The sequence below is a fragment of the Cnephaeus nilssonii genome (assembly GCF_951640355.1).
Source record: "Cnephaeus nilssonii genome assembly, chromosome: 3".
NCBI classification, from domain to species: domain Eukaryota; kingdom Metazoa; phylum Chordata; class Mammalia; order Chiroptera; family Vespertilionidae; genus Cnephaeus; species Cnephaeus nilssonii.
In genome coordinates this window covers 104,230,149-104,257,937 of record NC_137074.1, presented here as the reverse complement: position 1 = coordinate 104,257,937, position 27,789 = coordinate 104,230,149, and the positions used below count along the sequence as shown (strand labels likewise).

The window sequence follows — 27,789 nt, the reverse complement described above, 5'->3', positions numbered from 1 at the left end:
CTGTTTGTTCCTGCCCTGTGCTCTATTGCAACAATGTGAGTGTCTTGTCTGCACTGTGGATTATTAACAGAGGTTATTGGTTTCCATGACTAAATGATTGCTCTAAACCTAATCTCATTTATGGGAGCACACACACACACACAAAAAAAAAAACCACCCAGGACTCCGGGTCAGGGAGAAGGTATAAATAGCCATCGGCATCGAGGTTCTGCTCCATTTGAGAAGCGGAAGCAACTCCAGAACACAGTTCCCAGACTGACTGGCTTCTCAGCTCCAACATACGGATTGAACTGGGACATTGACTAGGACCCTCTGCTCATAACTTTGAAGAGACCCCGTGAAAGAGGCAGTGAGGGAAGTTTATCCCAGTCCTGTGCCATCCTTCCCCAACATGTGCACCTGGGGGTGTGCCAAGTGCCTGGGGGGCACCCTCATTCCCCTCATTGTGTTTGGCATCCTGGCTAACATCCTTTTGTTTTTCCCTGGAGGAAAAGTGATAGACAACAATGAACACCTTTCTGAAGAGGTCTGGTTTTTCGGAGGAATATTAGGAAGTGGGTTCTTGGTGAGTATTAAAATCCCCCTGAAGGAGATTTTCACCCCATTCTTCCAAAATTGGGCACTTATTAACCAGGAAGATGCTTACTTGCTAACAAAAGCCTAAGCATTGCTTGATGAAAAGTCAGTGCCTTATTGTTCCTTCTCCATTAGGGCCTACAAGGACCTGTTTGCTGGTCCTTGTAGGCCCTAATCACTAGGTCATTTAAACTTGGTCTGCGGTTCTCAGGGGCCAATTAAGCTCCACGAACCAAACTGAAGGTCACAGAATTTCTCAATTCAAACAAGAGAGGGTGCTATGGGGAGGAGGAGGGGGAGATGGAAATACACTTTATAGCAAATTGATTGACTGAACCACCAAGAGAAATAGGTGTCAGAGGATTCTTCTTCCACTCGTGCATGAAGGCTTCCTTGTTCCTGTTTCCAGTAGAGACTGGGAGCTTCTGCTTTAGAGAGAGATCCTTATCATGACAATCCAGGACACCTGTTTGTTTTCTTTTCCTAACCCACCATCTAAATGGAGACTGGGAGTGTCAGAGTTTGCAATCTTGGTCCACTGAAACTGCAGTTAAGTCAAATGACATCAAAATACTCCATAACACTGGTCCACCCCACCAGCCACGCTCTGTCATTCCTGCCATAACCTTCAGCCACCAAGTCCCACTTCATGGCTGTGGCTCCTCACACAGCCAGGCAGGTGGGGGCCTTGCTTTCACACCCAGACCCATTCTGAGGTGCTTCTCTTGCTGACAGATGATCTTCCCTGTGCTGGTGTTCCTGGGCTTAAAGAACAATGACTGCTGTGGGTGCTGTGGCAACGAGAGTTGTGGGAAGAGATTTGCGGTGAGTTACCAGGGGGGCAGACACCATAATTATTCCCAGGTACACTGTCCCCTCCTGCTGGACATCTCAAGGGGTGCAGAGGAGTAACCAGCCCCAAGCAGGACTCTGGGGACAGCTGGTGCAGGGATAAAGATGTAATTCTTCCTGTGGATGGAAAGTAACTATAACGATACATTTAAGATGCCACCTCCAATTTCACAAACAAGCAGAGATGTCAGAGCTGGAGGGCTGCAGTGGAGCCATATAAAGAACCAGGCTGGGAAGGCAGAGATGGGGAGTGGCCCTCTCCTCCAGCCATGAGAGGCCCTGAGACCCTAGACAAATCATTTCCGTCTCTGGTCCATCTGTAAAGAGGGGTTGGAAAGATAACAAATGGTAACCTCCTCTCCCCTTTAGCCCCCTAAATTCCCCATGCACACCACTGCCAGTTCACTATCTCAGTGCCCAGCTCTTTCCACTTCTCCCTGCATTTTGCCTCAGGACTTCTTCCTTATGCAGCCATCCATATTTTCACAGACAGGCAGAGAGATTAGGCCTCCCTGTTCCTCTCAGGGTGGGAAGAATTATGGGATGTAAGGTCGGGTCCCATTTTCACAGCTGGACAAGTCACTGTCCTGCTCTCTGCCTCCCTTTGCTTACCTGTAATATGAGGAAGTTGGACTAGATCAGAATTTCCCAATTTAGGACACGCTTTGCGGGTATTCAGATGTGCAATATTTTTCAATAGCATGGAAGGTTACCCCCTTTTCAATTTTCCTTCAATCCTTTGAGTCTATCATGAAAAAGAAAATCTTATTTTGGTGGAACAAAGTTCTTACTATTCCTAACCCCTCATGACCTCCTTTTCTAAGAAAAGAACAAGCCCCCAGCTCCAGGATTGCCAGCAAATTAACAAAGAATGATATTGTGCTCTGTTTGCTAAAGATTCTAGCTTTTCATGCAGATGATGATATGAATGAATGAAAGAGAGGGTTGACTTAAAGAAAAGTATTAGGAGATCAATACATTGATGTGGCAAAGATGAAGGTAGAACTGGGATGAAGGCGGGGTGAGGAGTAAGGCCAGCTCCTGCTCCCATCTCCTGAGGTTCAGTTGTCCACCTCAGAGACTTGAGAGCCCAGTGATGAACTATACCTTAACTTCTTCAAGGGAAAGCTATCTGTTCTAAAATAAAATCATGTCATCATTGTTTCTCACCACATTTGCTCATTTATTGAATCAAACAATACTTACTGAGCACATATGAAGGGCTGAGGCTGGTGCACAGCACATAGCATACAGATTTTCATGGGAGATGAAAGATCATTCAAAGAAAACGTTCTCACCTTTTTAACACCATTAGAGTCCCAAGTAAGCATCAATTATTAAAATTACCTTTAAATAATAAATTATAGGAGACTTGATTTGGGGTGGTGAGCATGCAGGAAAATACTCAGATGAAGTATTATAGAACTAGAGGCCCGGTGCACAAAATTTGTGCACTCCGGGGTGGGGGGGGCAGGGCGGGTCCCTAAGAAGTCCGCGAGCCTTGGGGGGGTGTCCGACTGACGGAAATCTTTAGCGCTGCAGCAGAGGCGGAAGAGGCTCCTACCACACACTTGCCAGCCGTGAGCCCAGTTTCTGGCTGAGGGGCGCTTCCCCTATGGGAGCGCACTGACCACCAGGGAGCAGCTCCTGCATTAAGCATCTGCCCCCTGGTGGTCAGTGCACATCATAGAAACCAGTTGTTCCACAGTTCAGTCAATTTGCATATTAGCCTTTTATTATATAGGATTACTAGAGGCCCGATGCACGAAATTTATGCAAGGGCCTTGTCTCCGGCCCCCAGCCACCGCCAGTGGGGCCAGGGGCCTCTGCCACCTCTGCTGTGGCCCCCACCCACTGCGGCTTTGTCCAGAAGGAAGGATGTCTGGTATAATTAGCATATTACACTTTTATTATTATAGATAAACCTGAAACCTATATAAGTTGATTAACCAATGTCACCCCAATAAATTAAATAAAAAATTTAAAAAATAAAATCATCATTTACAAAAAATGTAAAATAACAACAAATTATTTGTTATAATTATCCTAGAGGCCTGGTGCATGAAATTCATGCATGGTAGGGTCCCTAGGCCTGGCCTGCGATCAGGGCCGATCTGTGGGGTGACCAGTGGGGTGGTTGCACCCCCATCCCCCGCTGGCACCCGCCTTGGCTGGCCTGGGGCCTGCAGGCTAGGGGCAGCTCCTATGTTGAGCATTTGCCCCCTGGTGGTCAGTGTGTGTCATAGCGACTGGTTTTTCTGCTGTTAGGTCAATTTGCATACTAGGCTTTTATTATATAGGATTATATTTTACATATATTATGGTATTTTAAGTAATTAAGATAGGATTAAATATATGACTCATTTTTACTTGAAATGTAATCCTGTTCTACTTGGGAGACTTTGAAGAAATATATGGAAGATGAGAATATGAAGAGAGAGAGAGAGAGAGAGAGAGAGAGAGAGAGAGAGAGAGAGAGAGAGAGCAGCTATTAAGGAAATTGGTGGCAAAAAAAAAACACAAAAAACAAAACCCTCACTGCTTAGAGTGCACCAGTTCATTCTCTGGTGTTGACTAGAGGTGAAGATTAGCCCAGTAAAACATGCTTTATTTATTTATGTATTTATTTATTTTTGGTTTATATGCAACCACAGCGAAAAGTGAAATAACATTCAAGTATTGTACAAAATTTGTTTTTAATTAGATTTAAGTGCAGTCCAAGAGGAATGCTGAGAAATCATGCTTTTACAAGTCCAATTGAGTCAATATGATCTGAAACATTTGCTCTGCCCAATTCTAGTTGTCCATCTGAGCTCCCTAAACTTCCTCGTCCACATACCGGGTTGGGATCCGCCCTTGGTGTGAGTTGAGGATGACACCTTCAAATGACTGTCCAGCTGTCCAAAAGCCAATGCCCACCAAAGGAACAGCCAAGCCAGTCTGTAAACCCAGCCACAGCTGCCCTGGACCAGGGACCACCACCCTCCACGTGGCCAGAAGCATTTGTCTTTGTTTGTTTGTTTGTAATTGACTGCCAACTTTTCAAAATAGAGTTCACTTAAGTATGTAGACACCTTACTTCTTTTTCAAAAAGTATGGTACTGCAGGGCCTGCATGTTGGCACGGTGGCCTACACTGGGCAAGGCTGAGCCCTTCGTTAGCAGCCCCACCCCACTCCTAGGAGCTATTGCATCATGCCTTGCTCTGGAGCCAGGTTGCCTTTTGTTCTGAGAATCTGGACAAAGCAGTAACCATTCTATACAAACACATGTAAGGCAAAGAGAAAGAAGCTGTAGCATGATTTGATTGCTGCTCTAATGCTGAGAGATTTTATTTTCGCCAAGGCTTACAACATCCCCTCTAGGTGTTTAAGGAATGCTGCGCTCCTGTGGAACATTGTTTTATGAATCCTACCGGGTAAAACAGCCCGTGGGGCATAAACAGACTCGCCCGGGGCTAAGGCCTAAGTCCTGACGCTCTCCCCACAGCCTTGCTCTCTGTCCTTTCCTCGCCCCTCTCTCTTCTCCTTTGCTATGTCTTTCTGGAGTCTTCCCCAGAAGTAAGCGGCATCATTCTTTCCTTTCCTCGGGGAGTAAAACCAGGACTAAGAGTTGGCAGTAGATGCAGGATGTGGAGACTGAGGAACTGGAAAAAATCATGAGATCACCTAAGTGATAGTTTCCAGGTGAAACTGGAAAATGGAGGTAAGCTCCAGGAGTCACCCTTTCACATAGACTGGACTAATGAGAGCTGAGGACAGAGAGGAGGGTGACTTTCAAGGTGGGCTTTAAAACCTGACCTGGTGTTTTCAGGTCTCAACCTTTTCCTCCCATACCGAGGCTCTCTTGCCCTCTAATCCTTTAAATAAATTGATCTCTCAGGATCCAATGAGATAGCTAATTAATTCAATCAACTCATTCATGTTAAGTGTATGCTTTAATAAGAGTCTATTGAAGCTCTTGGCCTTGAAAGGAGCATCTTTAATAATGGGAATGAAGATGATTGATGAAGGAGATATATTAGGGGCAAGCACACATTCAGCATCCTTCTTAGGTAAATAAAGGCCCACCCCCCAGCCATGGGCAGGGCCGGATGGCTGAGAGGCCTGTGTTTGGAGAGGAAGATTTTGGTCAGGACATAGAGGAGCATATTCATTAGTCAGCACTTCTTTCCATGCCTGGCTCACCAGTGCCCCCTAGGGACACCTCCTGAGTGAGCATGCCTGGCGTGAGCATTTCAGCTAGTTTGAGGGGGATTTAAGAAGACAGTTCTTTTCCAATAATAATCTTGAAAGAAAAAATACAGTATGGAACCCTCTTTCTCCACTAAATGTTTTTAATGCTGTAAAATGGATCATGGCACTTGCTACCTTTCATAGGGACATTGTACAGTTTAGAGGAAGATGATGTAAGCGTTAGTGTGCAGGGAAGGGGAGAGTAGCACCAAGTGCCTGGGGTATTGAGGACACAAATGCCCTTGATAAATGCTTGTTGGATAAATGGACACTCAGGAGGGATTTCAGGTGATTTCCAAACTTTCATGCTCAATTCTCACAAAATATTTTTAGTTAGGCATTAAATATCTTATTTCATAAATAAGGAATCTGAGGCACATGGCATTAACTTTCTCACTGCAACATCCCACCCCGCTGTCCTCTCCCTTCCCTGGCATGGCCAAGGCAGAAAATACAGGACATTAATGTTTTCAGGGGAAAAAAACTTTCATGTAATCTCTATATATCTCAGAATAATTGCTAAGGAGGAATCTCCATGCTTCTCCAACATGTTGTCACTACCCAAGTTTCTAAACACCATCTTCCCAAGACCACGCACTTTTCCTCCTTTCCCAGCCACCAGAGCCTCTTCCCTCTGGTTCAGCAGACATAAGTACACACCTGACCAAGGACCCACCACAAATGGGGGACAGAGCTGGGGTCTGATCCTGAGTGGTCTGCCTCCAGAGCCCAACAGAGATGGAGGTCTTAGAGCTGACAAGTGGTGAATTAGAAGGCATCTTTATTTCCATTTCAAGTTTACAGCAGATGCATAAACACATTTTTATCAATGTGGACAGGATAGGTGTGTTGAACAACCATAAGAGAGTGAGCTGGTTTACTTTTATTTTTTTGCCCAGAGTTATGCTCTCTGTATTTGTGGAAAACAAGAGTGTGTGAGGATATGTTAATAGAAATATTACAATATAATAATGACATTTATCAAATGCTTGCTAATGACATCGGAAATTATCCGAAATTTGGAAATAGGCAAAAGAAATTTCTGGGAATCCTATCATTAAAAGTACTGGGCATTACCCAGTAGCCCACTTGGGATTATCTGATCTTCTAGAGTATGTACCTTTGATATCCCATTCACTATTGATTAGACGATCTTACATATTATGGTCTCCCTCAGGCAGGTACTTATTATTGAACCTATTTTACAGAATGGAAATGGAGGCCTCAGAAAGGTTAACTTGTCAAGGTCATAAGGGAGTAACCAGGATTCACATCCTGACGAGTCTGCAAGTCATTCATGCCCATTACCACTACAGTGTAGTGGCCCTCTTTAGTATTTATTCATTTAGATGAGTAAAATCATTTCCATAGTACAAACACTACAAAGGAGGCCTTCCATTCCCGGCTCCAAACTCTGGCTTCCCCTCCACTCCCCAGCCCCCATAGATTACCACTGCTGTCGATTATTGTGTCTTCTTCCAGAGATATTCCAAGCTTGCTGCCTGTTTACTTTAAAAGATAATTCAAGTGTCTGTTCCTAACATGTTCACCTTGATTTTTTTTAAGTCTTTATTGTTAAGAGTATTCAGATGTCCCTCTCTTTCCCCGCAATGTCCCCTTCCATCCAGTTTCTGCCCCACTCCAAACCCTCACCATCCTATTGTCTGTGTCCATAGGTAATGCATATATGCATATAAGTTCTTTGGTTAATCTCTTCCCCCCTCCAGTCCCCTTTCTTCTGAGATTCATCAGTCTGTTCCGTGTTTCCATGCCTCTGGTTCTATTTTATTCATCAGTTCTTTTTTTTTTTTTTTCATTAGATTCCTTGTTCATTTATTTTGATTTTTAGATTCAATTGTTGATATGTATTTATTGCCATTTTATTGTTCATACTAGTATTTTTAAGCCTGTCTTCATCTTCATCATCTTTATCATCTTTCTTCTTCTTCTTCTTCTTCTTCTTCTTCTTCTTCTTCTTCTTCTTCTTCTTCTTCTTCTTCTTCTTCCTCCCTTCAGCATTTCATGTAATCCTCTTTTGGTGGTGATGAACTCCTTTAGCTTTTTCTTGTCTGTGAATGATAGCTTTGCTGGATAGAGTAATCTTGGTTTTAGGTCCTTGCTATTCATCACTTTGAATATTTCTTGCTATTCCCTTCTGACCTGTAAAGTTTCTATTGAGAAATCAGCTGACAGTCATATGGGTGCTCCCTTGTGGGTAACTAACTGTTTTTCTCTTGCTGCTTTTAAGATTCCATCTTTGTCTTTAACCTATGGCATTTTAATTATGATGTGTCTTGGTGTGGGCCTCTTTGGGTCCCTCTTGTTTGGTACTCTCTGTGCTTCCTGGACTTGTAAGTCTGTATATTTCATCCAGTAGGAGAAGTTTCTGTCATTATTTCTTCAAATGGATTTTCAATATCTTGCTCTCTCTCTTCTCCTCCTGGCACTCCCATGATGTGAATGTTGGTTCACTTGAAATTGTCCCAGAGTTTCCTTACATTAGCTCCATATTTTTGCATCATTTTTCCCTTTTGCTCTTCTGATTGGGTGTTTTCTGATTCCTCATATTTCAAATTGCTGATTGGATTCTCAGCATTCTCTACTCTACTGTTGCTTCCCTGTAAATTATTCTTCATTTCAATTAGCATATCCTTCATTTCTAATTGGTCTTTTTTCATAACTTTGATGTTCTCACTAATTTCCTTGAAATTCTCACTAAGTACCTTAAGCATCCTTATAAACATTTTTTTGAACTCTGTATTTAGTAGTTTGCTTGTTTCCATTTAATTTAGTTCTTTTTCTAGAGATTGCTTCTGTTCTCTCATTCTGTTCTTTTCCTTTGTCTCTGCATTTTGACTGCTCCTGTTTGTTTCTATGTATTAAGTAGAGCTACTACGTCTCCTGGAATTGATAGTGTGACCTTATGTGTAGGGCCCAGTGGCTCAGCCTCCCCAGTCACCTGAGCTGGGCATTCTAGGTGTGACCTTGTGCACTGTTTTATTGTAGTTGAGCCTTGATTCCTTTTGGCATCACTGAGAGAGATTGACCCCCAGTGATGGACCAGCTGTGACTACAGTGGAAGAGCTACAATGCAGGAGACACCCCTATGGAGGAGGACTGGCTTCATTGGGGCTTTGGTGCTCACTGAGTCTGTCCCTTGACTGTGTTGCTCGTGGATGTGTTGAATTGTAATCTGGCATGGTCTGAAGCTGTCCATCAGACACACTGGCTCTAGGGCCCCTCTGGAAAGGAAAAGTCAGCCACTGCCTGTGCCCTGTTTGGAGTCACCTTTCAGGAGCTTCAGAGTGACCTGCAGATGGCTGCTACTTGTGGTGGACTTGGAAGTTCCCAGGAGAGGCCAAGCTGTGAAGCAAGGCAGGCTGCTGCTAATATCAGGCCTGGGGTCTCTTATTGAGAGGTATGGGGCACACTGATGCCAGCTGCTACTTGTTTGAGAGATTTTTATAAAGGTCAGAAGCCTGAACCAGGACAGGCTATTCATATGGAAAAATAGCTGCAAACAGCTTAGGTAGGGCTGCAAATTGGGCAGGGCAGGGTCTCAGTGAATCACCAGGGCAGAGCAAACAGTATGAGCCAGGTTGATGTGGACTCAGATATGGTGCCTGCCAGTCAGCTCGACTATGAGGAGGACTCAGCACAGGAACAATGATCCCTGAGAGCACCCCTGTCTGGGAGAAAGCCGCCCCCAAGTTCTTGCTTTGATGTCAGACAGTTCAGTTCCTCCCCATATGTTTCTGTCTCCTCCCCCCCACCGCCCCCAAGCCACTGCCCCAGCACTGGAGCTCAGAGGGAGTTGGGGCCATGTAAGTTCATGCACTGGCCCTTTAAGAGGAACTGCCTGGGTTTCCAGCAACCTCTGTGTCACTCAGCCATAATCCCTGCTGGTTTTTACAGCCTGAAGTTATGGGGACTTCTCTTCCCAGCTTTGGAAACCTGGGTTGAGGGTTTGGTGTGGAGCTGGGACTCATTGCTTCTCATGGGATACCTCCACATCCTAGACATCCCTCCTAATTAAAAAAATACCACACATGGGTGTTGAACCAGCCCATTTCCCCCTCCGCCCCTCCTACCAGTCTCAATGTGCTTTTTCTTTACTTCTGTAGTTGTAGGATTTCCATTCAGCCAGATTTCAGGTAATTTGGAATGATGGTTGTTCTGTGTTCTAGTTGTAATTTTGATGTGCTTATGGGAGGCTACAAGTACCAGCATTTACCTAAGGCACCATCTTGGTTCTCTCCTACAACTTGATCTTAATAATTTTTCTTTTAACATAAAAAAATTGTATATTGAAACCCATGAAAAATTAGTTATTCCAAACTGGTTTTAAGACTGGCTCTATCTCTGAGTAATGAATTTGGCAATTTTTAAAGACTTCTAAACTTAGAATTACTTACTGCAAAATAATATAAAGTGTACCTTGCTTCATGTGTTTCCTCTGGAAACATTATGAAAAGTCAGTTAGGGGTGGTTGTTTTATTCATTTTAAGGTAAGAAATTTAAACTAGAATATAAAACCAGAACATGCCACCTGTAGTTTAATGAAGTTATAACTCAATGCCTTATTTTCTTTAGATACTTTTATAAAGAAATAAATCATTACTGATTCAATTGAGAGTCACTGTTCCTCTCCTCTATTACATTCAATTCCCTCCTGAGAGCAATCATAATCACTGTTGTTGTGAGAACATCCATACCTGAACAGAATATTTATAAGACTTCTTTTAAGCCAGGAAGCAAGATCTCAAGAGCTCCAAATAATGATCATTTTGCAGGTTCTCTTATGCATTTGGAATTAAGAAGGGAACATAAGGAAGATTGCATGAAGGTAGAAGAAAGCAAGGCAAAGAAATCTCCATGATTAGGTTTCAGGCTAGTTAACAAGATTAGATGCTCCCTTGAGGATGGTTCCACCTACAAGGGTCTGAAAAGAGGTATTTCCAAGGTGTGTTAACCTAGATGCACATGAAGATGGGTGGGGCTTGGTTAAGGGGAAGATAAACCTCTTATAGGCCAGGGGTGCAGGACTACCCACTATCACCTGCCCAGTTAGAAATTTATGATGAAATCACCCTGTGAGGTTACTTTCAGTTAGCTTTGTTACAGTGCCCCCTTTTCATCCACGTCATAAAATCAGTGCAGATCATATCCATGCATTTATTTAACTTTTACTACAAAAAAAATCTACTTTCAAATGTTCTAAACCAGGGGTCCTCAAACTTTATTAACAGGGGGCCAATTCACTGTCCCTCTGACCATTGGAGGGCCGGACTATAGTTTTAAAAAAACTATGAACAAATTCCTATGCACACTGCACATATCTTATTTTGAAGTAAAAAAAACAAAACGGCAAAAACACCCTCAAACACCCGCGGGCCGTAGTTTGAGGACACCTGCTAAACTATGTTGCCCAATACAATGGCCATATCCACATGTGGCTATTGAGCATAGGAAATGTGGCTAATCTAAATTGAGATGTACTATAAGTATGAAATATACTACAGATTTCAAAGAATTAGTGCAAAAAGAAGAATGTAAAATATACTATTTGTAATTTTTATATTCATTATATTTTGAAATTATAAAAGTTTAGATATGTTGAGTTAAAGAAAATATTGTAATAACTAAGTATGGTGTTAGATGGGTACAAGATTTATTGGGGTGATCACTTAATAAGCTATATAAAGGTCTAATCGCTATGTTGTATACCGGAAACTATTATAATAGTGTACATCAACTGTAAATAAAAATTATTTTTAAGGGGAAAAAACTCTTATACTTGGCACTGTCCCTTCATGTCACCAAAGTAATAGAAGTGATCATTTTCCACCTCTGTTTCCAAAATTATTGATATTTCCATGCTACTCTCTTTTTGCTGTTTAGAATGGACATTGTATCTTTGGGCCTAATATTTTCCATCTGAAAGAGACAGTTTGCCTGACTGAGCTCTAGGACTTTTTTTTATGCCTTTCATACTGTATAATTTTTTGATTTACATTTAAAAAAATAAAGCTGTTAGTGCAATCAACTTTTTACAAAGTAATCTTTGTCATATAAAACAGGTAAGTTAACTAGAATTGTTGGGTTTGTTTCACCCAAAGAAAACTTTCAGAGGGCAGAAGGAGGAAAGTGATGTAAAATATAAAATATGCTTATTTAAGATATAAAATGTCCAAATATTTTAAAGTCTGCTACCAAATGGAAGAGAGATTGGACTCAATCTTTCTAACCTCAAGGAATGTAACTGTGACCAATGAGAATTTTTAGACTTCTACTCTCTCTCTCATAAGCAGAAACCTTCCTGGTGCATAAGACCACAGAGTGACTTAGTCTCTCTGAAATTATTAAACGAGAAAACTTTTAAGATCATTTTAAATTGTAATATTCTTTGATTCTATAATAGACTGGTCTTCCATATTAGCCCTGTAAAGGAGATTCTATACTTAAGATTGAAAACCTTGGTTCAAGAGTATCCTATATAATAAAGAGGTAATATGCAAATTGACATCACACCCTCACAAGATGGCTGCCTACGACCAGGCTGGCAGGAGGTTAGTGAGGGATGACCAAACAACTGAACAAGCAGGCCACGTGGGGTGATCAGGCCAGCGGGGGGACTGTAAGGGACAACCAGGCCAGCAGAGGGGCAGAAAGTGGTGGCCAGGCCAGTGGGTGGGGGGGAGTTAGGGGCAACCAGGTTGGCAGGGGGGCAGTAAGAGGTGACCAGGCCAGCAGCGGGGGGGACAGTTAGGGGCAACCAGGCCGGCATGGGGGGCAGTTGGGAGAAATTAAGCTGGCTAGGGGGGCATTGAAGGGCGACTAGGCTGGCAAGGGGGGGCAGTTGGGGACAGCAGGGGGGGGCAGTTAGGGGCAAACAGGCAGGCAGTCAGGCAGGCAGGTGAGCGATTAGGAGCCAGCAGTCCAGGATTGTGAGAGGGATGTTGGACATCCCCCAAGGGGTCCCGGATTGGAGAGGGTGCAGGCTGGGCTGAGGGAACCCCCCCCCCATGCACGAATTTTATGCACTGGGCCTCTGAGAGTCCTATATAATAAAAGGCTAATATGCAAATAGACCAAATGGCAGAACAACTGAACAATCAGTCGTTATGACGTGTGCTGACCACCAGGGGGCACACACAGAACATGCTGGGCATTGGCAACAGGCGGCAGAGTGCGGAACATGGCAGGCCTTGGCCATGGCAGGATGGTGGTGCAGGTGAGCAGTGGCGCCAGACCAAGGCAGGGCACCGGTCACTGTCATCGGGGCGAGCCTCTGGTGGTTACTGAAAATTCTTTGCTCCCGCACACTTCAGTCCCACCGAGTGCTCACACCTGCTGCTGGCACCAGCCCTGTTCTCACCTGCTGCTGGTGCCCAGCACTGGCCCTGATCACCTCTCAGGGCTTCTCCACTTCCCCTTGCTCCTGAGGGGCAATCGGGGCCAGCAGCTGCCTCTCGTATGCCAGCGATGGCCCCACTCGCACCTGCTGTCGGCAACAGCTCTGCTCACACCTGCAGCCGGTGCCGGAGCTGCTGCTCGCACCCACTGCTGGTGTCCGGCACCAGTCCTGATCGCTCTGCACCGTCAGTGGGTGTGAGCAGCAGCTGCCAGCCCCAATCGCCCCTGAAGGCTTCTCCACCTACCCCTGCTCCTGAGGGATGATTGGGACAGCAGTGGAACGACTGGTTGCTATGAAGTGCACTGACCACCAGGGGGCAGATGCCGCAGGAGCTTTCCCCAGCCTGCAGGTCCCAGGCCAGCCAAGATGGGTGCCAGTGGGGGCCCTCCGATTGCCCTGCCAGTTGTCCCCACTGGTCACCCCAGAGAGGGAGGTGACCGGCTGTGGTGGCAGGGGGTGGGGCTGGCTGGCGAGAGCGTGGGGGGGGGGGGGTGCTAGCTGGCCTGCCAAGGCGGCTTCCAGTGGGAGCCCCCCAATCGCCCTGCTGGTCATCCACCAATCGGCCCTAATTGCCAGCCAGGCCTAGGGACCCTATCGGTGCATGAATTTCGTGCACCAGGCCTCAAGTCAAATCATAATTATCACTTCAATCATTGGTGAATAGGTGAAAAATATATGGGCATGAGGCAAAGAAGGGGACATGAGACACCTAAATCATTCTAGGAGACCTGAGAGGCCCCATCTCCTGGAAGACTGGCTTTTACCTGTAATGCTCCTGTAACTACTATGCTCAACAACAGGCTGCTTAGGTGTGTTGAGAGCAACCTCTGGACCAACTTAAGAACCTGGCTGTCTTCTTATCTTTCAGATGTTCTCCTCCACAATATTTGCTGTGATTGGATTCTTGGGTGCTGGATACTCATTTGTCATCTCAGCTATCTCCATCAACAAGGGTCCTAAATGTCTCATGGAAAATAGCACATGGGGCTATCCCTTCCACAACGGGTAAGATACACCCTGCAAGGGGCACAGTGAGATAAATGGCCAAAGGGGAGACACTGTACATCCATGTCCTGTCATCTTAATTTACAAGTCTCAGGCATGCTGCTCTGTGAGGCAGAGCTGGAGTGTGTACTGGGGTGAAGCTGCCAAGATCTCAGCTCTAACTGCTGCTTTGACAGAGACCAGGAGAAATAATGAAAGAGGGCACCTCAGCTGGCCTGAGGGAAGATTTGTGGTGTCTCCGCTGACATTCAAAGTTTATTAGCAGATACATGAGACAGCTAATAATATTAATAAACAGAGAGGACTGGCTTCCATTGCAAATATAACAGTGGAAAACAAGAACAATTACACATTAACAGGCTCACAGGCTTTCACTAATATCCCAAATGGTCTATAACTAAACAGATTTTTAAGGTGCAAATTTACAGCTACTGACATTGGAAACATTGTAGATTCTTCATGAGAGTTAATGTTAAGAGAAATCTTTAAAATAGCATTTCATATTTTCATTGTGCTTTGTAAAATGCTTCCTTTTTGTGGTAGCCAGTTTTGCTCAGCAGTTAGAGCGTTGGTCTGCAGACTGAATGGTCTCGGGTTTGATTCCAGTCAAGGGCATGTACATATCTCCGTTGCAAGCTCAATCCCGGAGCACATGTGGGAGCCAACCAATTGATGTATCTCTCTCACATTGATGTTTCTGTGTGTCTCTCCCCATCCCTTCCACTCTCTCTAAAAATCAATGGAAAAAAATATCCTCTGGTGAGGATTGACAATAAGAAAAAAAACAAAAAACACCTTTCTTCTTGCCCTGGAAAGAAGTTAGAGCATTGGAAGGGTCTTGGGTTCAATTCCAAGTTAAAGTCACATACTTGGGTTGCGGGTTCCATCCCCCACCCCCGTTGGGATTTATGCGGGAGACAGCCAATTGATGTGTCTCTCTCACACCAATGTTTCTCTCTCTCCCCCTTCTCCCTTCCTTCCACTCTCTGTAAAAAAATAAATGGGGAAAAAAATATCCTCAAGTGAGGAGTAACAAAAAACCCCACAACATTCTTTTTTTTGTGTGTTTTTTAACAAATTTATAATTTAATACCCATAACAACCCTAAAAGGTAATTTACTTCCTGTCAAGACAGGCTTAAGAAATTTGACTCGTTCTAAGTCAGACCACCATCTGGGGGCAGAGGCACAGCTCAAATTCACATCTTCTGACTTCCAAGCTTAGTCTCCTTATACTACACACTAGAGGCCTGGTGCATGGATTCATGCACCAGTGGGGTCCCTCAGCCTGGAATGTGCCCTCTCTTAATCCGGGATCCCTCTGGGGAAGTGAAGCGGCAGTTCTCAACTTACCCCTGCTACCTAACTGTGCAAACTTCCATTGTTAGAAATGTTGCTGTGCGTTCTTTATATTTGTTTTTAATGTTAAGAATAAAGATATCCTGTTTTCACTTAAACCTCTTGAAATATTATAAAACAATGCATGTTCACCAATAAAAAGGTTGAGAGTTCAGGCCAGAACTCTTAGCTATTGAATTTTATTTTCCTTCCCCAACAATTTGCTAGATGCTTGCACTGCTCTCTGCTCTCTATGGCATTCCCAGGCCCAGCAGTGAAGTGGCAGGTGGCCGGGGAGGAGCCCAAGCTCAGGCCCGGTGCCACACCACTCCCGCTCATGCCAGCCCCACTGCACCTGCCACCACTGCCGCTTGGTAGCGCTGCTGCGGAGGCGGGAGAGTTTCGCGCTGCTGCAACTGTGCTTGCCAGCCGTGAGCCCAGCATCTGGCGCCCATCAGTCAGCTGAGCCGCACTTCTGCTGTGGGAGTGCACTGACCATCAGGGGGCAGCTCCTGCATTGAGTGACTGCCCCCCTGGTGGTCAGTGCACGTCAGTCATAGTGACTGGTCAACCAGTCATTTGATCGTTCAGTCACTTAGGCTTTTTAATATATAGACTAGAGGCCCGGTGCACAAAATTCGTGCATGGGGGGTGGTCCCTCAGCCCAGCCTGCACCCTCTCCAATCTGGGACCCCTCGAGGGATATTCGACTGCCCATTTAAGCCCTGATCCTGGTGGGATCAGGGCTAAAACGGGCAGTCGGACATCCCTCTCATAATCCAGGACTGCTGGCTCCCAACCACTCACCTGCCTGCCTGCCTGATTGCCCCTAACCGCTTCTGCCTTACAGCCTGATCACCCCTTAGCGACTCCCCTGCCAGCCTGATTGACGCCTACCAGCTCCACTGCCAGACCAATTGCCCCTAACTGCCCTCCCCTGCAGGCCTGCTCACCCCAACTACCCTCCCCTGCAGACCAGGTTGCCCCTAACTTCCCTCCCTTGCCATCCTGGTCGCCCCCAACTGCCCTCCCCTGCAGGCCTGGTCCCCCCCAACTGCCCTCCCCTGCTGGCCTGGTCCCCCCCAACTGCCCTCCCCTGCCAGCCTGATCCCCTCAACTGCCCTCCCCTGCAGGCCTGATCCCCCCCAATGCCTCCCCTGCAAGCCTGGTCCCCCTCAACTGCCCTCCCCTACAGGCCTGGTTGCCCCAAACTGCCCTCCCCTGCAGGCCTGGATGCCTCTAACTGCCCTCCCCTGCAAGCCTGGTCCCCCCCAACTGCCCTCCCCTACAGACCTGGTCCCCCCTAATGCCTTCCCTGCAGGCCTGGTCACCCCAACTGCCCTCCCCTGCTGGCCTGGTCGCCCCCAACTGCCCTTCCCTGCCACCTGATCACCCAACTGCCCTCCCCTGCAGGCCTGGTTGCCCCCAACTGCCCTCCCCTGCAGGCCTGATCCCCCCCAACTGCCCTCCCCTGAAGGCCTGGTTCCCCCCTCCAACTGCCTTTCCTTGAAGGCCTAGTCCCTCCCAACTGCCCTCACCTGCTGGCCTGATCACCCATAACTGCCCTCCCCTGCCAGCCATCTTTGGCGGCCATCTTGTATCCACATGGGGGACGCCATCTTGTGTGTTGGAGTGATTTTCAATTTGCATATTACTCTTTTAATAGATAGGATTCTCTGCCTCCACACTGCACTGTCCAATATGGTAGCCAGTAGCCACATGTAGCTATTTAAATTTAAATTCATGTAAATGAAATAGAGTTAAAAACTCCTCAGTCACATTAGTCATCTTTCAAGCACTCAGTGGCCACACATGGCTGGTAGTGACTGTATTGAATATGACAGACACAAGGCGGTTCCACCGTCACAGCCAGCCTACCGGACAGTGCTGCGTGGACTCGAACCTCCACGAGGGCTGGGACCACTTCTTCCCTGTTCTCCACTGCAGCCCCTCCGCCCAGCACAGTGACTGACGCACCGGGAGGGTCAGGAAAGGTGGTTGTTAGTCCTCCTGCACGTGGAGGATGGGTTCATTACTAGAAAACCTATTGGGCACTGGTTTATTAACTCAAACCCCTTTATTAATTTACAGTGAAAAGTTAAGAACCCAGAGCAGGCTTCAGGCAGGGGAGGTGGCGGTACTGGTGCTGTTGTGACCTGAGGTCGAGTGTGTTCACAAGTTTCACATAAAATATCCCCACCCTTCTCTATAGCTAAACAGGAATATGTGGCCTCTAACATCCTCATACCACATGCAGGTATTCCCAAATTTATGTGAAAAGCCCCCTCATCTCACAGAGGACTGCTGGGGCCCTTGGCCATTCAGTTGTCTTGCCTGAGCATAGCATTCAGACTTCAGAAGGCTGAGCCATCTCCTGAGGCTCTTCCCCTGATGGCTCCCTCTCTCCCACATGGGGGTGTGGCTGAGAACGACAGATTGTCTTCTTCCAAGGACCCTTTTCTGGTTGTTTCTAACAACAGCATCAGCGCAGCACTAAACAGATTTTTCTATTATTGTGTTATGTGAATGATACTATCCTTGATAAAACTTAAAATGATTTAGAGGAAATATATGTCTAAAACAAAGAGGGGAAAAAGGGCCCTAACCAGTTTGGCTCAGTGGATAGAGCATTGGCCTGCGGACTGAAAGGCCCCAGGTTCGGTTCCAGTCAAGGGCATGTACCTTGGTTGTGGGCACATCCCCAGTAGGAGGTGTGTAGGAGGCAGCTGAATCGGTGTCTCTCTCATTGGTGTTTCTGACTCTCTATCCCTCTCCCTTCCTCTCTGTAAAAAATCAATAAAATATATTTTTTAAAACAAAGAGGGAAAAAGGGAAACACAACAGACTCAAAGTCACACTCCCAGGCAGTACATTGGTCTCAGTACATTAAGGGCCAAACACATCCGCTGGCACACTCACACCCTGCTTGTGAAGCAATGGTCCTGTACCCAGTTCTCATGAACTCACTTTAGAGAGTGAAAAATTCCTTTTTTAAAAGTTTTGCTACAGGTAACTATGCCTTTATTGATTCTGTGATTTAACTCAATCTTCTCAGGCACTCACATGAAGATACAGGCACTCACATGAAGATACAGGCACTCACATGAAGATATCAAGATTTATCATGATACTAGAGGCCCAGTGCACGAAATTCGTGCACGGAGGGGGGGGATGTCCCTCAGCCCAGCCTGTACCCTCTCCAATCTGGGACCCCTCTAGGGAAGTCCGACTGCCCATTTAGGCCCGATCCCAGTGGGAACAGGCAGTCGGACATCCCTCTCACAATCCAGGACTGCTGGCTCCCAACTGCTCGCCTGCCTGCCTTCCTGATTGCCCCTAACCGCTTCTGCCTGCCAGCCTGATCACCCCCTAACCACTCCACTGCCAGCCTGATTGATGCCTAACTGCTCCCCTGCCAGCCTGTTTGCCCCAACTTCCCTCCTCTGCCGGCCCAGTCACCCCTAAATGCCCTCCCCTGCAGGGTTGATCACCTCCAATTGCCCTCCCTTGCAGGCCGGGTGCCTCCCAACTGCCCTCCCCTGCTGGTCATCTTGTGGTGGCCATCTTGTGTCCACATGGGGGCAGTATCTTTGACCACATGAGGGAAGCCATATTGTGTGTTGGGGTGATGGTCAATCTGCATATTACTCTTTTATTAGATAGGATAGAGGCCTGGTGCTGGAGTGGGGGCCAGCTGGTTTGCCCTGAAGGGTGTCCCTAATCAGGGTGGGGGTTCCCTTGGGGCGTGGGGCGGCCTGAGCAAGGGGCCTGTGGTGGTTTGCAGGACAGCCACGCCCCCTGGTGACCCAAGTGAGGTCCTGGTATCTGGAATTTATTTACCTTCTACAATTGAAACCTTGTAGCCTGGAGTGGAGCCAAGCCTCCTGCATGCTCCACGGCCAGCAGCCATTTCTGTTTGGGTTAATTCACCTTCGATAATTAAAACTTTGTAGCCTTAAGTGGAGGCCTGGGCCCAGCCAGGGTGTGGGGAAAGCTTTGCTTTTTCCATTGCCACGGGCAATCCTGGCCTGGTTTCTTCAGCTCAGTGGCTGCCGCCATTCTGTTTGAATTTGTTTACCTTCTATAATTGAAACTTTGTAGCCTTGAGTGGAGGCTTAGGCCTGCAACGGCTCACAGAAAGCTTGGCTGCCTTTGTTACCAGGGAAACATTGCTCTCTGTGGCTGTAGCCATCTTGGTTGGGTTTATTTGCATACTCGCCCTGATTGGCTGGTGGGCGTGGCTTGGGCATAGCGAAGGTACGGTCAATTTGCTTATTACTCTATTATTAGGTAGGATGAATAAATCTTGATTAACATACCATTAGAGACATATGTATGTATTTTATCCATCATATTTCAAATAGCCCCAGGAGATATACTTTCTTAAATAGAGGGATTTGTGTAATGGTTAAGAGCATTGGCTTTGAAGTCAGACAGACCTCAGATCAAATCCAGGCACTTCCATTTCTAGCCTCAACTTTTTAATCCGCGGTGGGTATATGTTCATTCATTCGGTGACTATTTCCTGAAGGCGACTCTATGGCAGGTCTTGTTCAAGGAGAGCAGCACGTCCTGTTAGGCTGGGAAGGTGATGTAAAGCAGCTGGCCCTGGGCCCGAACACAGGCAGGGTACAGTAGGTGCAAGCTGCTGTTACTTACGGAAACTCCCTGTGCTGGAACTGGGGACAGACACAGGGGACATGGTCTCGGTCCTTGTGAGTGTACAATCCGAAGAGAAGACAGACAGATGCCCAGACGATGACACAGAATGCTGGGAAGCACAGAAGGGGGCCAAAACCAGGCAGAGTGGCCAGTGAGGCAGTGGGGTTCCCCTGCCCTTCCTTCAGCTGCAAGAAGTGAGCTGCATGAACTCCATGCGGCTCCATTTTGATGTTGATGGTTTACTGCTGCTCCGTGGGAATGCCCTTCCCAAGAGCAGGATGCTGTCAAACTCCAGCTCAGTAAACTGGGTGTCCACTGCCTCAGCTCCCCTTGCTTCATAGAGTGTGGAAACATGACCAGCCCCCAGGTCCAAGGAATATGAAGTTGGAGAGTTGGGCATCTCTGAGAGTCTCAGAACCTGGGAGTTTGGGGGATGGAAGAAGGGCCTGGACTGGCACGTGTGGTGGTTTGTGAGTGGGACTGAAAGGACTGCTCCAGGCACCAAACTCAATCCTTGCTTCCAAGTTCCCCGCTGAGCTGATCTCACCACCAGGAGGTGCTAAAGGCATAGTTACCTGTAGAAAAACTTTTAAAAAAGGACTTTTCCACTCTCTAAAGTGAGTGCATGAGAGCTGGGTATGGGACCATCGCTTCACAAGCAGGACGTGAGTGTGCCCACTGCACACACCTTCAGAAGAGGGAAGAACTCAGGACTGCCAATCACTTTATCTCAGGGTCTTCTCTTTACCAAATGTGCCTGAAAAATAGTGTCTCCCTGTAACTCCCTATCATCACCAGGTTTAAAAACTGTAAAGAGGGATAGGACTACATGGAGAAATACAGAACAGAAAGACGAGTGTTTAAAAAATAGTAAGTACTGAAAAGAGGTCTTACACAACAATACGTACAGTGTAGGATCCCAGTGACTTCTCACAACTGAGAGGTTGGTTTTAGCCTCTTTTATAGAGGAAGAAACTGGTACTGCCACTGGGAAAGGGATAAGCAACTTGTATGAGGAATACACGCTAGTGAGAGGAATGCTTGTATTCAAACCCAAGTCCATCGAAATCCAAAATACCAGACTTTCTTTTAGACCAGACAGCTCAGATTGAGTGAAATAATAATACTAGCATTTATTGAGACGTACTATATGCCAGACACTGTCCTAAGCACTCTACTAGTATTAACACATTTAATCACAATAATTCTATTATTTCATAGATAATGTTGTTCCCATTTTACAGATAAGTCGCACAGCTAGTGAGCAGCTAGAACATGTGCTTTTATGGAAAGGTTCATCGATGCTATGAACAATGTTTTATCTTTAAAGCAAGAGGAAATGCCCTTTCTTTTGTTCTTTTAACTGTTAAATGCCAAGATATCTTCTGTCATTGCAAACATTTTTCAAATATTTACACAGAATCTATACTAATAAAAGGGTAATATGCTAATTAGTCCGGGAGACCTTCCGGACATCCTTCCAGACAAAGCCATGGTGGCAGGGCTGAGGCAGAGGGGAAATCAGGCCAGGAGGGGAGGGCAGTTAGGGGCAAGCAGGCTGGTGGGGGGGCAGTTGGGAGCGAGCAGGCTGGCGGGGGGGGGGGCAGTTGGGGGCAAGCAAGCCAGCAGGTAGAGTGGTTAGGGGTGATCAGGCAGGCAGGTAGGTGAGCAGTTAGGAAACAGGGATCCTGGATTGCAAGAGGGATCCCAGATTGGAGAGGGTGCAGGTCGGGCTGAGGGATGCCCCCCCCCACATACGAATTTCATGCACCGGGCCACTAGTGTATTAAATAAGTGTGTACTGATTACTAAAAAATTCATCATGTCAAAAAGGTCTAAAACCAATAAGGTGGGTGTTGACTTAGTAGCCACATGCAGATGGTTTCCCATTGAGACCTTGGGAGGATAGGGGAGGCATAAAGGAAGAGGGGCAGACCAATCTGTGGCTCTCAGAATGTGAGAGGAAGGATAATGACCCAAAGATCTGACCATTTTCCTGTGTTTGGCGTTGAAGACAGCGTGCTTCACTTTCCTCCTTCACGGCATGACTCCCGTTGTTGCGCAGTGGACTCCCTACACACAGAGTTTGTAAATGTATTGCAGTTCTCCTATTTCAAAGTTTTTATAAAATACATATTAATGCAGCAGATTACTTAGTGCTTTTAGTTAATTAAATCTTTTTGCAAGTGTAATTCCCACATGTTGACAAAAATATACTTGAGTCAAATTCACAATTTGGTTAGAATTAGGCCTTTAAAAAAGTCAAGCTCTCCCCTTTAACTATGTGACATGATTATACTTTACATGGCTTCAGACGGCCACTTAGACGTGGCAGAATTGTGGCTGAATTGTGTCAAATGTCCAAGTGGTCCCAAATCACAGTAGGTAGGACCAAGCCCAGGTGGTGAGATTCTGTTCCTGGAGTGTCTTCATTTTCCTGGCTCCCCGATCGATACTGAATTTACCCATCCTCTCCGTCAGCTCACAAAGGTCACTCTGTCACTTAGCTCTGTGACCTATGGGAACTCACTTAACCTCTCTGTGCCTCAATGTCTTTATTTGTGAAATAGAATAAAAGAAGCCTAAGGCTTCTATAAGAAATAAAATAGTTATGGGTAGCTGAGTTGTTGATCATTGACCTATAAACCAGGAGGTCACGGTTCGTTTCCCGGTCAGGGTACACGCCTGTGTTGTGGGCTCGATCCCCAGTGTGGGATGTGCAGGAGGCAACCAATCAATGATTTTCTCTCATCATTGATGTTTTCTTCTCTCTCTCCCTTTCCTTTCATCTCTGAAATCAATAAAAAAAATATTTTTAAATATTTGAAAAAGAAATAAAATAATAGTTTAAAATGTTTGGAATAAGGTCTAACACTTAGTATCCTATCTAATAAAAGAGTGATATGCAAATTGACTGTCACTCCAACACACAAGATGGCAGCCCCCATGTGGTCAAAGATGGCTGCCCCCATGTGGACACAAGATGGCTGCCACAAGATGGCCAGCAGGGGAGGGCAGTTGTGGGCGATCAGGCCAGAAGGGGAGGGACCAGGCCTGAAAGGGAGGGCAGTTGGCAAGGGGGGAGGGAACCAGGCCTTCAGGGGAGGCCAGTTGGGGGGGACCAGGCCTGCAGGGGAGGGCAGTGGGGGGGGGGGGACCAGACCTGCAGGGAAGGGCAGTTGGAGGGGATCAGTCCTGCATGGGATGGCAGTTGTGGGGGGACCAGGCCTGCAGGGGAGGGCAGTTGGGGGGGACCAGGTCTGCAGGGGAGGGCAGTTAGTTAGGAGTCAATCAGGCTGGCAGAGGAGTGGCTAGGGGGTGATCAGGCTGGCAGGCAGAAGTGGTTAGGGGCAATGAGGCAGGCAGGCAAGCAGTCCTGGATTGTGAGAGGGATCTGGCCTAAACGGGCAGTCGGACATCCCTCAAGGGGTCCCAGATTGGAGAGAGTGCAGGCTGGGCTGAGGGACACACATACACACACACACACACACACACACACACACACCTGCACGAATTTCATGCACCGGGTCTCCAGTATAGTCTATAGAAATGTTAGGTATTGTTGTTAAAAAGTATTGGTATTATGGGATATTTTTCTTATGGCACTTATGTTTTTGGATGAAAGTATTTCAAAAGAAAAATTACTAGTGTGACTTTCTAGTCTAGGTATTACCTACATTTTACAGCTGTTTCCTTTCTTTCCCATGCCCCTGACAGGGATTACCTCAATGATGAAGCCTTATGGAGCAAGTGCCAGGAGCCCGAAAACGTGGTGTCCTGGAATCTGACCCTCTTCTCCATCCTGCTCATCATAGCAGTGTTCCAGATGCTTCTTTGCACCATCCAGGTGGTTAACGGCCTCCTGGGGACCCTGTGTGGAGACTGCTGTGGGGTAAGTTGAGGTCTTTGTCCTTACTCCTCAGGATGGGAAGCCAAGGCTGGCCTCCAGCACTAGTGGAATGACACGGTGGAGTGGGTTGCAGCTACAGAAAGCCACAGCCAGGCTGGACTGTCTGGCAGCCCCCTCTGTCAACCCAGGGAACAGTGACATTGTGTTGCTGGAACCCAGAAACTCTGTTCTCTGTGCATGTTAACATTTCCAGGCTCAAGTGGATGCAAATTTTTAGCTTCACACTCAGTTGACCATAGTCCTGGAGGCAAAGGACTGGGTATGCATAGAGAAATGTGCAATGATGTCATGTGAAAGTCCCCAGGAAGTAGGCATGTGTCACCGTAGCGCATCATAGTCTGGCCTGAAATGTTCTCCCCATTTTCTAACTAGAGCTACAGAGAGGGTTAAAGTTGCCAAGTAGTATGCAGAACACACTTCAAGATATTTTATTTTCTCTGTAAAAGAACAGAACATGCCAGTTAAAAACAAACAACTATATTTTGATGAGATATCTGATATAAAAGAGAGAAATATTCCTAAAGTGGGGGGAAAGGAAAAGCACAAATGGTTTAGTCTCAAAATTGATTGTTAGTTATCAGCAAGGATATAAAAATAAACCTGTGGGAAGTAAGACAGTGCATTTATTTCAACTAATGACTAAAGCAGATCAGATAAAGTTATTTAAATACTCAGATTTGTGTAGGGGGAGTAAGGGTGGGGGAGGTGGGGAGGGAATAAACAACTTGGTCCCCTACTTGGAAATTGTGTAAATAAAGTAAATAAACGTCTATCTACTTAACATAATATCGTAAAAATAATTCCCTAATTTCAAATAATTTTCTTTAAATATTTAGCAAGCATTATATGTCTATAAGTCAAAAGTTTTGTGTGTGTGTGTGTGTGTGTGTGTGTGTGTGTGTGTGTGTGTGTCACATGCAGCTACATAGAGAGGTATTCCGTTGGGAAGGCTGCATTCTGCCCTTGTCTTCTGGTCACCCAATTCCCCCAGTTCTCCACCTAGGGAATGTTACCTAATTTCTCATATATCCTCCCAGAGTTCCTTTTTTATTGTTTTATTTCCCATACCTTAAAAGGATTTTATCAAAATGTATTACTAATGTTTATGAGATAGTGTTATTTCAAAAGAGCAAAATGCAAAATAGATGTATACATGATATAAAATTTGTAAATAAGAAAAAACAAGTACGTTACATAAAAAAGACCTAAAGGAAATCCAACTAAAGTGTTAAATAATAGTTGTTTGTGGATAAAAAGGCTTTCATTTTTGTCCTTCTTCCTACTTTATATTATTCAATATATAGCAATTATATATTTTGAAATATAAAAGAGTAAACAAAAAGTTCCAGAAATCTACTGTAAAATGTATGTATTATAAGTAAATTTTACTGGTTATTGATTTTTTTTCTATAAATTTTCAATTCTATTGTGTTGTATTTAACTTTTTGTCAATACACACAATTGGAGAGAAAAATACCAGTTAGTTATTCATCAAAATTATTTTCATGATAGCAGTGAGAATATTGAGCACTTGAATCTTGTGATTCCTCCTAAATGAATTCTTGCTTTCTGAATCAGCCATTTCATTTCAAACACCAATATTATTTATTTTTCTGCTTTCACACTTTATACTTAGGTAGAAAATTTTTATTGCAAGACTTATTGAAAATACAACTGCTCTTTGAATACAAGATAGTTTACTAAATCTGAGTATTATCTATAAATATAACAACATAGCCGTAAATGTCAGTACATTGACTCTTTTCAGTGAGTGTCATTTACTCAGATACCATGTTTTCAAATTTTTAATGAATAAATCATTGATAGGCAAAAGGCAGTAGATGGTGAATTGAACCCTGTTGAAATTCCCTCCCACCTTTCCTCCTTTCCTTCCTTCCCTCCTTCCTTCCTTCTTCATCTTTTTATTTGGAAAACTTCAAATCTATATAAATTTCAGGAGAATACTGCAATATACACCTGATCTTTTTCACCTGGATATACAAGTTGTTCATTTTGGGCTCACTCTCTCTTTTTTAACCATTGGAAAGTATTTTGCAGACATCATGGAACTTCACTACTAAATATTTCAGTGCACGTTAAATTCAGTCTGGTGAGGATTTCTCTCTTGGTGCTAGCTTGCCTCTCAGAGAGCAGGTCAGCATTCCTCCCCCAGTAGGTCACTGAGGAAAGGCAGAAAAACAGAAAAACATGGACTCTCAGCAGTTATTTAATAGTTGAATTACCCACACAAGCTGCCTAACTTCTCAGAGTCATAGTTACCCCAACCACCTTTACTGAACTTCTATAGAAAGTGAGCAGAGCAGATTCATTCATCCAGTCAGAAAATATTTATGAGAGATTCCTGAGTCTGGCACAGTCCTCCAAAGAGGAAAGAGATAAAAATGTGCTTTAAAATCCAAGCCATGGCCTGGGATGAGTGCCAGCTCAGCAGTCTTGGCCAAGTCAGTTGCCCTCACCTGTTTCTTTGTAAAACGTGATTGTTAAACTAACTTCCCAAGTTGTTGACTGAGCGTCTAATATGGGGTGATTAATATACATTCATTTGAACAGTTAGAAGGCTCGGTACACTGTACTGATTGTTATTTACTAACAGCATCAAAATCAGTGAGGCAGCATAGCGTCCAGAAAAGGAACACAATCTCTGAATTCAGCATCCCTGGGTTCAAATCCTGGCTCCTCTGCTTAGCTATGGCTTTAGAGGCATCACTTGAGCTCTCTGTGCTTCTTATAGAATTTATTTTTAATAATAAATGATGCAAAATAAAATGAAGCTTCAACTCCTATAACCTAAACACAGTCAAGAGATTAAATAAAGCTCTGAAACAAAGTCAGAATAGAATATAAAATGTCCAATAAGTAACCAATGAGGGACAGGAGTAATCAGAGAAGAGAGGTGACAGAGAATGGAGGGAAAGGGGAGAAGTAAGGCAAAAAAATGATGTCATATTAATTTAACTTTTTCTACCTTCTAGGGAGATGGACCAGTTTAAACCTCTGTGATGACTTTTTGTAACTCGATGGCATGTGGGAAGACATTCAACGTAATCTCTCTTTGGGGTTGTCAGTTTCCATCATAACTCAACTTGGAGCTTTATGTTAACTTTGAATAAAAAACCAGAATGCCCACATAAGTTAGATTTATAAATCTTTCAAATAAGCTTCCTGTTAGAATTGAAGAGCAGGTAAAAAGCTAATTTTTCACCAATTTTTCTTCAGGAATGAAAAATAGATGTCACATGTACTACCAAACTGCTTCTTTGTGTATATGGGTGTTTATAGTTCTTTTTGGAAGTTTAACATCATTGAAAAGATAAAATCACTTTAAAATGAGCAACTAAGACCAATTTTTGTTGTCAAGATTTATGGAAAAAAAGAATGACTGACTGACCTGTCAAAAATAATTTTAATTGGTGTCTTTTGGCTAACGTGTTTGAATTAATTGTAACTACTCCTTTGAGTAAGGGTTTCCTTCTGAATGTTAAATTAAAATCCTAATTCAGTGGTAATAAAATAAAGATAGTGAGTGTTTCTGGAAGGAGGGGCAAAAGGTTGCTTCCTTTAATCAAACAAAAAATATGTTTTAAAAGTTGATTTTGGTAATAACATGTCAGCCAATGGCCCAGGGTTAAGATAATAGATATTATTAATTCTACTAGAGGCCCAGTGAAGAAAATTCATGCATGTGAGGGTGTCCCTTAGCCCAGCCTGCACCTTCTCCAATCTGGGACCCCTCAGGGGATGTCCGACTGCCAGTCTAAGCCTGATCCTGGCCTAT

General features: G+C 45.0%; 1 protein-coding gene across 1 annotated transcript; it reads left to right on the top strand.

Moving 5' to 3' along the window:
* The first annotated feature begins 200 nt into the window (after positions 1 to 200).
* Positions 201 to 27,549, top strand: LOC307095062 (transmembrane 4 L6 family member 4). Its single transcript, XM_079764227.1, has 5 exons — positions 201 to 565; positions 1,312 to 1,401; positions 13,948 to 14,084; positions 23,801 to 23,975; positions 26,987 to 27,549. The coding sequence occupies exons 1-5, from the start codon at positions 392 to 394 to the stop codon at positions 27,002 to 27,004; spliced, it is 594 nt and encodes a 197-aa protein (XP_079620353.1). The 5' UTR covers positions 201 to 391; the 3' UTR covers positions 27,005 to 27,549.
* Positions 27,550 to 27,789: the final 240 nt, after the last annotated feature.

Coding starts and splice junctions, on each gene's coding strand:
- LOC307095062 (XM_079764227.1), top strand. CDS start 392: ATGTGCACCTGGGGGTGTGCCAAGTGCCTGGGGGGCACCCTCATTCCC. Junction 566..1,311: donor TATTAGGAAGTGGGTTCTTG/GTGAGTATTAAA, acceptor TCTTGCTGACAG/ATGATCTTCCCTGTGCTGGT. Junction 14,085..23,800: donor GGCTATCCCTTCCACAACGG/GTAAGATACACC, acceptor TGCCCCTGACAG/GGATTACCTCAATGATGAAG.